Source organism: Ovis aries, chromosome 2 (assembly GCF_016772045.2).
Source record: "Ovis aries strain OAR_USU_Benz2616 breed Rambouillet chromosome 2, ARS-UI_Ramb_v3.0, whole genome shotgun sequence".
NCBI lineage: Eukaryota > Metazoa > Chordata > Mammalia > Artiodactyla > Bovidae > Ovis > Ovis aries.
The window spans coordinates 150,586,081-150,600,754 of NC_056055.1; the positions used below are offsets into that span (position 1 = coordinate 150,586,081).

The window sequence follows — 14,674 nt, forward strand, 5'->3', positions numbered from 1 at the left end:
ATTACCAGTGATCACGCCGCCAAGAGAAGCCTCAGCTTCAGCATCAGGCCCTCCAATGAATATTCAGGACTGATCTCCTTGCAGTCCAAGGGACTCTTAAGAGTCTTCTCATGCCACCATTTCTCCCCTCTCCTCCTCCTCAAACTCAAGAGAGCACTGAGTGTTGTTGATGATGTCTGGCCATTCATGAGCACGTAGCCTTGAACCACTGACTTAACATCAAGCTTCCAAGACAGTACTTCTGATCAAGTCTGTTAAGTGCCACACAGCCTTGACTGATGCTAAATCCCTCCCTCTCTGCCTCTACCTGTCTAGGACTTGCTTTGTGCTAAACCTGTTGCTGTCCTTGCCTTCTCCACAAACCTTTTCCAGTTTCTTTCTGGTTGCTCCCTCTCCTAATCCATCACCAATCCCTCCTCCCTGAATTTCCAAAAATATTACTTATAGAGGAGCATCTATCTAGGCACCTGATCTAGTTCTGTTAATAACGGGTTTCTAGTCTGCAATACAAAAAACACAGTTATCATATTGTTGTTCAGTTGCTCAGTTGTGTCCGACTCTTTTCGACCTCATGGACTGCAGCACACCAGGCTTCCCTGTCCTTCACCAACTCCTGGTGCTTGCTCAAACTCATGTCCATTGAGTTAGTGATGCCATTCAACCATTTCATTCTCTATCGTCCCCTTCTCCTCCTGCCCTCAATCTTTCCCAGCATCAGGATCTTTTCTAACGAGTCAGTTCTTCACATCAGGTGGCCACAGTACTGGAGATTCGGCCACAGTACTGGAGATTCAGCTTCAGCATCAGGCCTTTCAGTGAATATTCAGGACTGATTTCCTTTAGGATGGACTGGTTTGATCTCCTTGCAGTCCAAGGGACTCTCAAGAGTCTTCTCAAGCACCACTGTTCCAAAGCATCAATTCTTCAGCGCTCAGCCTTCATGATTCAACTCTCACATCCATACACGACTACTGGAAAAACCATAGCTTTGACTAGACAGACCACTGTTGGCAAAGTAATGTCTCTGCTTTTTAATACACTGTCTAGATTTGCCATAGCTTTTCTTCAAAGGAACAAGTATCTTTTAATTTTATGGCTGCAGTCACCATCCACAGTGATTTTGGAGCCCAAGAAAATAAAGTCGGTCACTGTTTCCATTGTTTCCCCATCTATTTGCCATGAAGTGATGGAACTGGATGCCATGATCCTAGTCTTCTGAATGCTGAGTTTTGAATCAGTGCGCATTCTTTCACTCTCCTCTTTTGCCTTCATCAAGAGTCCCTTTACTTCCTCTTCACTTTCTGCCATAAGAGTGGCATTATCTGCATATCTGAGGTTATTGATATTTCTCCCGACAATCTTGATTCCAGCTTGTGCTTCATCCAGCCCAGCATTTCACATGATGTACTCTGCATATAAGTTGAATAAGCAGGGTGACAATATACAGCCTTGACGTACTCCTTTTCCTATTTGGAACCAGTCTGTTATTCCAGGTCCGGTCCTAACTGTTGCTTCTTGACCTGCATATAGATTTCTCAGGAGGCAGGTATGGTGGTCTGGTATTCCCATCTCTTTAAGAGTTTTCCACAGTTTGTTGTGATCCACACAGTCAAAGGCTTTAGCATAGTCAATGAAGCAGCAGTAGATGTTTTTCTGGAATTCCCTTGCTTTTTCTATGATCCAAAGGATGCTGGTGATTTGATCTCTGGTTCCTTTGCCTTTTCTAAATCCAGCTTGAACATCTGGAAGTTCTCAACTCATGAACTGTTGAAGCCTAGCTTTTTTTTGAGCATGACCTTGCTAGCATGTGAAATGAGTGCAACTGTGTGATAGTTTAACCATTCTTTGGCATTGCCCTTCTTTGGGATTGGAATGAAAGCTGACCTTTTCCAGTCCTGTGGCCACTGTTGAGTTTTCCAAATCTGCTGGCATACTGAGTAGAGCACTTGAACAGCATCATGTTTTAGGACTTGAAATAGATCAGTGAGAATTCCATCACTTCCACTAGCTTTGTTTGTAGTGATACATCAGAAGGCCCACTTGACTTTGCACTCCAGGATGTCTGGCTCTCATTGTGGTTATCCGGATCATTAAGATCTTTTTTTGAACAGTTCTTCTGTTTTTTTTTTTTTTTTTTTTGCCACCTTTTCTTAATAACTTCTGCTTCTGTTAATATTCAGATCATTAAGACCTTTTTTGTACAATTTTTCTGTATATTTTTGCCACCTCTTCTTAATATTGTCTGCTTCTAGATCCATACCATTTCTGTCTTTTACTATGTCCATCTTTTGCATGAAATATTCCCTTGGTATCTCTGATTTTCCTGAAGAGACATTATCATATAAGTTATCTTTAAGTTTTTCATCTCATGCATCCCACACTGAAACTGTCACCAAATCTTACCATTTCCTCTTTCAAAATGTTTCCTGAATTAGCCTTTTTCTCTCTGGTCCTCATCCTCTTCAGTCTAGATAACAATTAGACTCTGAATCAATTTTCTCATCTATTTTTATTTTCTCCTTCTCCAAGCTGGTGGTTCTCAAATTTCTGGTGTCAGAGCTCACCTTTAAAAATTAAGGACTCCAAAGAGTTTAGGCTTATGTGGATTATGTCCATGATATTCATCATGTTAGAAATTAAAATTAGGAATTTAAAAATCTATGTTAATCCATTTTAAGTTAAAAATTACATTTTAACAAATAACACTTTTAGAATAACAACCATATTTTCAATTTAAAAAGTTACTCGAGAATGGCATAGTTTAAATTTTTGCAAATTCTTTTTAACATCTGATTTAGCAGAAGACAGTTGGATTCTAATGTCTACTTCTGCATTCACTCTGTTGTGATAGGTTCTTTGGGTTGAAGCATGTGAAGAACTGTGGCTTCAGAGGGCTTTGTCTTTGGGAAAGGGAGGAACCTCTCCAGTTAATTACATATATTCCTCTTTGATACCACCCCAAAACTTGACAAGTAGCAATTTCTTAAAGGTCAGTTCCAGTGCTGACTCTGAATCTGAATCAATGAACTTTCTGTACTCTGTTAAAAGAAAATCCAATGGTGTGTTTTATGCTTCAGATGGATTTTACCCATGCAAGATTTTGTAACACCATGTATTGGGTCATTTGGAAAATACTGGTTTTGCAGCTCTTGCAAGTGTTGACACATTTTATTATACAACACCAAAATATCACATTCATTAACATCACCACAGATCTCAACAGAAAAATCCTGAGAAACCATCACACTCACTGTGGCAGGTGCAAATTCCCCCAAACCTAATTTTCACTCAAAAGGTCAATTTTTATCACTGGCAACTAAACCCTGCCAGGTGTGTTTTTGTTTTTGTTTTTTCATAGAAGCAACATGCTCATTTTGTTCCTTTTTGAGAAAATATATACAAACTACCCAATTTGGAATAACTAAGATTTGTCAGGAGTACTTTCAAGTAAAAATGATGTTCCCCTCCTTTTTTTTTGAATGGCTAGTTCAGCTTGCAATTCAGTCACACATGTGCTTTCCCTTCAGACAGCCATCATACTTCAGCACACAGTAGACACACTTTCTGCAGACTTCCAATTTCATCTCACCAGATATTTAAAAGGTGGGTATTCAAGGGTCAGGGCTTAAAATTCACTGTTTTGGGGGCTTCATCAAGGACATTTTTCAGTGAACTATTATTTCTGATGCAAGTGGATGGTGGTTAAAAAAAAAAAAAACCCACATGCAGCCCTAGAATAATAACAGGTGCCCCTACCCTGACATGTGCTAAGGCATTGGAAGGTTTACCAACAATTGCTCTTGCACCATCACAAATGTCAATGTAAAAGAAACGGAAATATCAAGTGTTATTATGAAAAGAGCGATGACTTCACAGACCCCTGCAAGGGTCTTAGGGATGCCTAGAAGTCCATGTACCACACTTGCAGAATCTTTAAATGTTGAACTGTACTAAATTCTCTTTCTTTAAAATAACAAATAAAATCATAATTGCACATACCCTCATCCTACTAGAGGGTAGGATCCCTGGAGAAAGAAATGGCAGCCACTCCAGTATTCTTGCCTGGAAAATCCCATGGATGGCGGAGCCTGCTAGGCTACCGTCCATGGGGTAGCAAAGAGTCAGACACGACTGAGCGACTTCACTTTCACTTTCATCCTACTAACTGATCTCTCATTTTCCATTACTTTCTCAACTCTTTGGGGGTAAAAGAGATGTAGTTTACCCTCATCAATTCTATTTATTTATCACATACCCACAACTTAAACTCATTCAGTTGCCCAAGGCTCCTGAGATGGCCATATTAGGTACAGTAACTTTTTTTACTGGTCCGTCTCCGTTTTTGACTTCCCTGTGTGTGTATGTGTGTGTGTATATATGTATTTTTAATTGAAGTATAGGTGATTTACAAAGTTTCAGGTGTGCAACAAGGTGATTCAGTTATACATATATACATATATTATTTTTGAAATTATTTCCCATTATAGCTTATTACAGATATTGACTATAGTTCCCTATGCTATACAGTAAACCTTTGTTGCATATCTATTTTTTAATTAGAAATCTAGCATTCTACTCATACTAAGTCAAACAAGTAGAATCAAAATGTTATAATTTTTTAGTTTAGGCAAAAATTCATAAGTTTTCTAAGAGATATATATATTGTACATATTTATAAATATACATATATAAAAGTTTTTCTACTACACTTGATAAAGGCTTGAGAAAGAACATTAAAAAAAAGAGATGGAGAAATTGAGAACATAAACTAATGAAATGGTAGCACTGAATATGAAATAGAAAAGTGAAACAAACTAGATAAAAGTAAATCATATAGTCCAGATGTTTTTAAACATGACTGCTCACTAGAAACATATCTGGAGCTCTGGAGAAAAAAGCAATACCTGAGCATTTGTATTTTTCAAAAAGTTTAAAGATAATTGTGATATACATCTGGATTTTTTAAAGTGATTATGGGTTTTTCTATTAGATCCTAGCTTTGGTGAGATAGAGGTCTATTATTTTCCTGTTGACCAATCATGATACAATGGTATTAAGTGAGTAATAGTTACATCATCACAAAAGTAAAAAATGTTTATCAGCTTTCACAATCAATAGCCAGACCAAAAAAAAAAGATAATTACAACTGCAAGCCATAATGGGAAAATGACTAACTTAACAATATAAAATAATTACATACAATTTGGGGGGTGTCGAGCAAAGTGATATAAATGGAAGTGCATATATGCACAAGTTTTTATCCACCCACTCAGTCTATGTCTTTTGGTTGGTGCATTTAATCCATTTACATTTAAGGTAATTATCAATATGTATGATCCTATTACCGTTTTCTTAATTATTTTGGGCTTACTTTTTGTAGGTCTTTTCCTTGTGCTTTCTGCCTAGAGAAGGTCCTTTAGCATTTGTTCTAAAACTGATCTGGTGGTGCTGAATTCTCTTAACTTATGCTTGTCTGGAAAGCTTTTGATTTCTCCATCAAATCTGAAGGAGAGTTTTGCTGGGTAGAGTATTCTTGGTTGTAGGTTCTTTCCTTTCATTACTTTACATATATCATGCCACTTCCTCTGGCTCACAGAGTTTCTGTTGAGAAGTCAGCTGATAGCCTTAAGGGAGTTCTCTTGTATGTTGTCGTTCTCCCTTATTGTTTTAAGATTCTATCTGTCTTTAATTTTTGTCAGTTTGAATACTATGTGTCTCTGTGTGTTCCCCCTTGGGTTTATCCTTCCTGGGACTCTCTGTGCTTCCTGAACTTGGTTGAATATTTCCTTTCCCATGTTCAAAATTTTTTCAGCTATTTTCAAATATTCCTCAGGTCCTTTCTCTCTCTATTCTCCTTCTAGGACTCCTATAATGTGAATGTTGGTGCATTTAATGCTGTCCCAGAGGTCTCATAAGCTGTCTTCATTTCTTCTCATTCTTTTTTCTATATTCTGCTCTCTCGCAGTGATTTCCACCATTCTATTCTCCAGGTCATCTATCTGTTTTTCTGCCTCAGTTATTCTTCTGCTGATGCCTTCTAGTTTATTACCCATCTCTGCTTGTTTGTTCCTTAGTTCCTTTGGTAAACATTTCTTGCCTCTTCTCAATCTTTGCCTCCATTCTTTTCCCAAGATCCTGGATCATCTTCACTATCATTATTCTGAATTCTTTTTCTAGAGAGTTGCCTATCTTTACTTCATTTAGTTGTTTCTCTGGGATTTTATCTTGTCTCTCCATCTGGGACATAACTTTCTTCTTTTTCATCATGACTAACTTTCTGTAATATGGTTTTTGTTTTAGCTGCTGTGACATTGTGCTTCTTGCTGCTTCTGTCTGCCCTCTGATGAAGGAGACTAAGAGGCTTGTGTAAGCTTCTTGATGGGAGGCACTGGAGATGGGAGGCACTGGAGATGGTCTTACTCTGGTGGGCAGGGCCTTGCTCAGTAAAGCTTTAATCCAATTATCTGCTAATGGGTGGGGTTGGGCTCCCTCCCTGGTAGTTGTTTGGACTGAGTTTGACCCCAGCCCTGGGGTCTACAGGCTTTATGGTAGGGTTAATGGCTAACTCCAGCTGGGTATACACCAAGGGGGACCTTCCAGTGCCCCTGCCGACCCACACCTCCACAGCAGGCCCTCCAACATGAGCAGGGTTGGTTCAGTCTCCTGGCGGGGTCACTGCTTCCCTCCGCTGGGTCTTAGTGCATGGAAAATTTTGTTTGTGCTCTCCAAGACTGGCATCTCTGTTTCCCTCAGCCCTCTGGAAGGCTTATTACCAGATACTACTGGTCCTTAAGGTCATATTTCGTGGGGATTGCCAGTCCTTTTTTAGGATTCCCAGGCTGGGAAGCCTGATGTTGGGTTCAGAACCTTCATAATAGTGTGAGAACTTCTTTGGTATTATTGTTCTCCAGTCTGTGTGCCACCTACCCGGAGGATATAGGATTTGATTTTATCATGATCACACCCATCCTACCATCTTGCTGCAGCTTCTTCTTTGTCTTTGGATGTAGGGTATCTTTTTTTGGTGGGTTCCAGTGTCCTCCCGTCAATGGCTGTTCAACAACTAGTTGCGACTTTGGTGCTCTCGCAGGAGGATATAAATGCCTGTCCTTCTACTCCACCATCTTGAACCAGAAGCCTCTTGTATATGTTTGACCTTGGCACATATTCTGACCTCCAAGGAAGGAAGTAACAACTTTCACATCAGATAGAAGGGAAACTCATGGATACTGTGTGGTCTTGTTGGTTTTCCTACCCTTTAGCTGTGCTTCTTTCATGTTAGTCACAGCTCAAGAATAAAATATCAAAGGTTTTTAGGTCTCTTCTTTCAATGACCTTTTTCCTAGCGTTCAGTTCAGTCGCTCAGCTGTGTGTCCGACTCTTTGCGACTCCATGGATTGTAGCATTCCAGGTTTCCCTGTCCATCACTAACTCCCAGAGCTTACTCAAAACTCATATCCATCAAGTCAGTGATGCCATCCAACCATCTCATCCTCTGTCATCATCCCTGTCTCCTCCCACCTTCAATCTTTCCCAGCATCAGGGTCTTTTCTAATGAGTCAATTCTTCGCATCAGGTGGCCAAAGGATTGGAGTTTCAGCTTCAGCTTCAGTCCTTCCAATGAATATTCAGGACTGATTTCCCTAGTGTAATACACCCTGTCTCATCCCATCCACTCTAGGCAAAAGGCTACCCAGGTTTCCTCCTGAACTCTTAAGCCCCAGTTTGATTTTTCCAGCTATTCAGAGGACATCTTTGCCTGGATGTTTCCAAACCTCAAACTCAACACACCTGAAACTGAGTGTCCATTTAATGCAGTCCCAAAACTCTGAAGTCATCATCTTCGTCTCTCACAGCTTCCACATCCTTGTGATCTCTTGGGAATCTTCCCACCCCTCATTTCTTTCCTGATCGTGTTCTATGGATAACTTGAGATCTTAGTCTCTCACGTAACTACTGAAATCATTTTCTAACCATTCTCCATGACCGCAGTCCCCTTCCTGCCCTCCACTCCATCCTAAACTCTGCTGACAGGTGAATCTTAATGCACAGGACTCCAAGCAAGTCTTTCCTGGCACAGCACCTCCATCTGCACAGGATTTGTCACACAGCTTAGATTAGTCAACACTACTCCCCCGCCCCCACACTATAGTTACTCTGTATATATAAGTCTTTAATCCCTGCCCAGACTCTAAGGCTCCAAGAGAAAAGGATCTATGCTTGAAAGGCTATCTCAAATAGCATCCAACACAGTTCTTTTCACAGCACAAGAATTTTTTATTCAAGGAAATGCAGAACGAATGGCTATTCTACTCCAGTCTCTGTTCCACCGCACACATACCAGGGATGTTTCCCTTTCTATACTTCTATCGAGCTAAAACCTTATTCAACCATTGGTCAAGTGGTGCAACACCATTCTAAGAAGCTGGAATTTAAATTAGCAGGAGCCAAGTTACCTCTTGGGAAAGCAAGAGGAATGTGATCAGAAGGAAAAAAGGTCATGTTTTCCTTCTTAAACTGTGTAGTGGGTAGACAGGTATCATATTCTTTATACCTTTTTCATTCTTTACATCTTTCTGAATGTCTAATATAGTCATCAAAAACATAAGGTACCAATATTTACTGAAACATATCTAAAAAAGGATTCACTCCTCCCAGTAAGATAGTTCTGCATTTAATTATTCTTCTGTTTCATATGTTAGCTCTACTTGTTAACCAGATGGCTAGAAAAAAAGTTTCATCATATTTTGGATTGATCTTCATCAAACAATGACTCATAAGACTAAAACTTTCTCACCCTTTCCCATCAAAGCTTGCTCAAGTAGCAAGGATAGATCGAAGCAAACCTAAACAGATTATGGCTGCCCCGAATTCAAGAAAAGCATAGCTGTGAATACTATTACAGTTAAATAATCCTCCCTAATTTATCTGTTTGTTTTTTTTTTAATTTTCCCTTAAGGCAGAGGTATTGTTCTGTGGGTAGCATTTTCCCCATTAACAATACGTTGGCCTAATAACAGGAAGCTTATTTGTGAAGAACTTACTCTACATATAAGCTTCTTAGGATCATTTGACAGGAAAAGGGGGACTATATTTTGTTTGAGGACTAAGAAAAAAATGCTGTTTTTCCAACACATTTAAAAATACTGAATAAAGTAGAATCTTTCCATGAAAAGGTTTGCAGGTTAGTGTAAACTTTAATAAACAGGTTCTTTGCTTGTAACAAAAATGTTCACCTGCCATATCATATATCCCACTTCCCAGATGGCTAAAATATGCAGATTACAAATACAACTGTTTATAAATTAATGCATAAATTCCAAGTGCTCACTCGTTTTGTTTTACTTTAAATTTCAGAAAGCTAAGAGTCAAGGATTTATGGAGCCACACAACCATAAAGCAAGGCAGTTTAGTCTGGGAAGGGAATTTCAAACATCTAGGAATAACCTGATATTTCACAAATCCATGAAAAATTTCAAAAGCATTTCACAAGGGGCTGTTTTCAATAGTTCGTGCGTCTGGTGAATACCAAAATGCTATTATTGACAGTATCCAGAAGAGTGTCTTGGAGACTTTTTTTAAAAAATGCCCAAAGGAAGTATGTAAAGTATAAGCCCAAGGTTTAAATTAAAACTTAAGTGATACTACTGCTATGAAAGCCTAGAAATTAGAACTTAGCTCATCATGCATCTGTACATGTTTGGATGAATACTCAGACTCAATTAGTTTCCGTTTGCTCCAGCTTTGCCTTTAGATTCAATGACCTGGACATAAAATTTATACTTTAATATGGCAAACTTCATTAACCCCACAGAAATGTAAAGGATTCTACAGGGAATTACAAAACATGCCAACCTTTAGCAATTATCAAGCTAAATTTTGTTAGGCAACCACCTCTTCATCAACCAGCAGATAAGTCTGATGGGGATCCCACCAGCATCATGGCAAACCTTTCCCAGACACCTAAAAAAGAGGAAATGTACCCTGCCTCTTAATTCTAGGCAAACTTCTGGAAATCCCTGAAATGTATTCGCAGCCCAGGTATGCCACAATGTCAGTCCCCACTGAGAAGGATAAACCTAAATCCAAGAGCAAGGGTCTCAGGAGTAAGCGCGTCTGAAGACTGCTGGCTACACCAGCAACATCAATCACTGTGCTTGAATTTAGCTCAGCTGGCAGCCAAGCACAAGAACACCTTCTCCCCTAAGAAAGTCAATTCTGCCTTGAACAAGGGGAGAAGAGTTGACGGTGGGAACTATTTATAACCTCATTTCTTTGCCCAACAAAAATCCTAAATTTGTCCTCATTCTTACCCCAGAGGGAGTCCTAAACACTACACAGGACCTCAGCAGGACTCCCGCCCACGGAACAAGGGGTCATATCATGGAGTCTACACCAGTCAAATGCCAGGGGCGTAACCAACCAGGACTCCACAGGCAAATGGGGACAGGGGCAAGGGTTGGCAGGCTTAGTCTGAAATGGGCAGACAGCTCAGTAAACTCAGATGATTGATATTCACTTCAGAGGAACAGGTTTCCATTTTCTTTTTGATACCCAGAATAGAAACGAGAGAACAGATGAGCCCACAGACACCCGGCGCATGGGAACTCACAACCAGGAGGGTCCTCGTGTTTGCAGGTTCTCTGGCTGTTCTAACCAGACAGCACCGCGGATCCTCCCCTCTGCAAGACCACACACCTGGCGCCCTGCCCCTCCCCAGCACAGATCCTAGTGTGAATCTCTCACAGACGCCAAATGACTGCGGGCCTGGACAGAAGGCAGAACGGCGGGGCTGCTGGTCCCACCTCGGCCCCCACCCGCCCCGAACACCTCTTTCTGGTTTTCACTTTCTGCCAACCCCTCACTCAGCTGCTTTTTAACCTTACTGCCACCCCCACCACCCCACTCCACATTCCTATCACAGTTTACACTTCCCACCCACTCCTCACTACGCCTTGGCCAGCACATGATATGCACACACAGCGGCAGAAAATCAAAGGACAGCCGTACTCTTCCCCACCCACAATTAGAGAGACAAGGATGCCATTTCTCCAAGGTGGAAATACAGGGGACTTTTCTCTTTCATCATTACTATATAAACTTGTGTCCATATTGGAGGTACAATAGGCTTCTCCACATTTTCCTCAGAATTCTTAACCATGTGTTTCTGCAGCAAAATAGGATATAAATTCAAAACACACAAAGACTTTAGAGTTGTGAGTTGGGGAAACACCCCCACTGACAGGAACGAACAGGTCCATTCTCGAATCAATGAAAAAAATAAAGTGCTATTAATATATCTATGAAATGCTAGAGCTTTTGTCTGTTACATGCATTTTCAGATAGAAGGAAAAAAGCAAAATATAAAGTGCCTTCATGAAAAGGTATCAATCAATTTGGAAGGTTTTTTGGTCTCTACTTCAACATTCTCTAAAGAAAAACTTTTGATGTTAAAAAAAATAAGCAGCTTTCAAAAGCTACCAAGCGCTTTTACGAAAGCTAGGTATTATAAGCTTTGTCCAGCTACAGTTTCAGCTTTTCAGCCAAAGCCTGTTGTTAAAATATTCTAAAACGATGGAGAACTTAAAAAAAAAAAAATCTTGGAAGCATTCTTCTGGCTGGCTTTTTATATCCCCCCATACTGGGGAGGTTAAAATTGACGGGAAATAAGTCTCAATCCTTAAACAATGCCTATGCACCACTATTCCTACACTGTATACAATCTAAAGAATTCACATTAGCTTAACAGATCTTTCTAACTGCCCAAGGAAAACCACTTCCCAGATATATTCAGTTTAGCGAAGGATTCCTACAAGAAGCACTCAAGTTTCCCTCAAAAGTGGAGTGTCACAGTGTAAAATCTTTAGGGCGGAAATCATTGCAAACATATCCTTACCATTCTCACTGGGCTCTGCTGGCTTGGGCACGTCTCGGAACGGGATTATGACTGCATCTCCAGGCACTCTGGGGCTTTCCACATACTTGGGCTTCCTGACAGGACCTGTAGCAGGGAAAGATCTGAGTGTGTCTAATTTTTTCCAGCTGCAAACAAAGCTTCAGAATGTACAGTGTGTGTCCTTACCAGAACCCAGAGATGCCTAAAGAGCCAGCCCCTTCCCCTCCCGTGAACACACACACGGTCATTTCAGTACAGACGCGGCAACGTCCAGACCGGGCTGCCAAAGAGATGGGTGGAAGCTCAGCTCGCAGAATGTAAACTCTGGCAAAAACAAAAGCAGCTCTTCTGCTATGCAGCCTCTACAGCTGTCTTTGGTATATGTCACGGAAGTGATTTTGACATGTTCGGACCTGGGCGGCTCGTGGTGAAGGAATTTTTTAACTTGGAATTTGTCTCTAACTGGGACTAAGACGATCAGGTTGCCTGGTATCTCCCCAAAGTCAGGAGGCAAGGATCACAAACCGCCAGGCTGTAACTAACATGCTCTGCGCAACCATGGAACGCAGGCGTTTGATCAGCCTGGTGACACATGGCAATTGTGCCGGGCAGAAAAGACGGCTGCTTTCTTGGCAGCTGACATAGAAGAGGGAAGGCAGAGCAGTCAGCCCAGCATGCAATTTGGGGACACAGAGAGCCTGTTAATCATCTCTCTCACCACCTCTTCAACCCCAACTTATCATCAGATAATCTAAAATTCTGAATTAGGCTACATGAAACCGTCACACATTGCTGGTGGTAATGTACACGCACGGTCACTTTGCAAAACAGTTTGGCAGTTCCCAAGAAGGTTACACATATGGTCCAATAAATCCACTTCTGAGTAAATATACATTCAGACAAAAATCTGTACATGGATGCTCTTAGTAACATTACTCTTTAACAGCCAAATGTCCATCAACTGATGACAACAAAATGTGATATACTTATCACTGGGCAATAAAAAGGAAGTACTGATTCATGTTAAACATGGGCGAAGCCTGAAAATACTTTACTCAGTAAAAGAAGCCAGTCCCCAAAGACCACATAATATATGATTCCATTCAAATGGAATGTCCAGAACAGGCACATTTACAGAAACAGAGTATGAATGGTTACCAGGGCCTGGGGGATGTGCAGGCTTGAGGGGTGATGGCTAGGGAGTCCGGGGTGATAAAAATAATCTAAAATTAGGTTGTGGTGATGGTACAAAACCTTGTGAATATACTAAAAACTGCTGCAGCGTACACTTCAAATGAGTGGATTCTATGGTATGTGAATTATATCTAAATGAAGCTGCTTTAAAAAAATAGAACACACTGCCTACTCTGTCCAGTCCTTTCAAACATCCCATTACACTTTGGTCCAGAATCATCCACTTGACTCTTGTTTTCCTTGGTTGCCTTATACTTAAAGTGTGCTTTTAATAAGGCTGCAGAGATAGGAAACATTTCACATCACTAAGAGAAGGTGGAGGATGAGTTACAGCCAGGGGTCTACAGTTCTCTCTCCTGTTCAGCCCTCAGACACAGCCCGGCCCCTCCCAGGACCTCAGCCTCGGCACTGCACACTGACAGGGGGAGTCAGGCAGATTCTGAAATCCTCCTGTGTCAAACGTCTCATGCATCTGAGAAATTCTATTCAGAATGCGGTTTATGGTGAGACATGCTGCCACCTAAAGGTTTACTGCAAAAGTGTCTACACTACTATAAAAATAATCTTTTTCCCAGCCAGTTATAATGTACCAGAACAGAAAATAGGCTACAAGATCAAAGAAGCTTATAGACTTGACAAATAGGATATTATTTCAGACTTTAGAAATCATGATTCTAAAATGACTAATGTAGTAGTTAACCATGCTGCTGCTGCTAAGTCGCTTCAGTCGTGTCCGACTCTGTGCGAGCCCATAGACAGCAGACCTCCAGGCTCCCCCGTCCCTGGGATTCTCCAGGCAAGAACACTGGAGTGGGTTGCCATTGCCTTCTCCAATGCATGAAAGTGAAAAGTGAAAGTGAAGTTGCTCAGTCGTGTCTCACTCAGCGACACCATGGACTGCAGCCTTCCAGGCTCCTCTGTCCATGGGATTTTCCAGGCGAGAGTACTGGAGTGGGGTACCATTGCCTTCTCCGAGTTAACTATATGGTTGTCTTAATTGATTTAACCCTGTTAGAAAGGGAGTTTTTTTAATTAACTAATTTATTTGGCTGCAGTGAGTCTCAGTGGAGGCCTGCGGGACCTTTTCTTGTGGCATGCTGGCTTAGCTGCCCTGGGGCATGCGGGATCTTAGTTCCCTGACCAGGGATGGAACCTGCATTCCCCTGCATTGGAAGGCAGATTCTTAACCACTAGACCGGCAGGGAAGTCCCAGAAAAGGACTGTTTTTAAGGGTTGAAATGGCATGGTTACTGGGGATGGGCAGAAGGGAAGTAAGTGGAAAATGTCAGCTATACAACGGTATACAAAATACAATTCAGATTTTATTAAGAATACACATCTATCCATATATAAATATGCATGAAGGGAAAGACTGAAGAGCAGAGGGGAAACAAAGATATTTGCAGCGAAGGAGACAGCAACTAGGAAGAACCTGAACGGGGCAGGCAGAAGCAGACCCAGGGCAAATGCAAGAGATCTTCTACACTCTGGGTTCCCAAACCACTCCTCATAGTGAAAGAGGTCAAGAGCACCTTCCTTCTCTTCATCTACTCTTCTCCATTTACAGAACTCAAGGGAGCTAAA

The 14,674-nt window shown here is 41.1% G+C and overlaps 1 protein-coding gene across 13 annotated transcripts in view; it reads right to left on the minus strand.

Moving 5' to 3' along the window:
• The window catches only part of TANC1 (tetratricopeptide repeat, ankyrin repeat and coiled-coil containing 1), a 244,229-nt gene that overhangs the window by 80,144 nt on the left and 149,411 nt on the right, over positions 1–14,674 (minus strand). For 9 of the 13 annotated variants that reach the window (XM_060409856.1, XM_042244922.2, XM_042244918.2 and 6 more), the window contains one exon: positions 11,897–12,001. The exons of 2 other annotated variants lie outside the window; for them this stretch is intronic. In XM_060409856.1, coding sequence (XP_060265839.1) covers positions 11,897–12,001 — 105 coding nt within the window. 2 more of the 13 variants (XM_060409857.1, XM_060409858.1) reach the window with 2 other exon arrangements.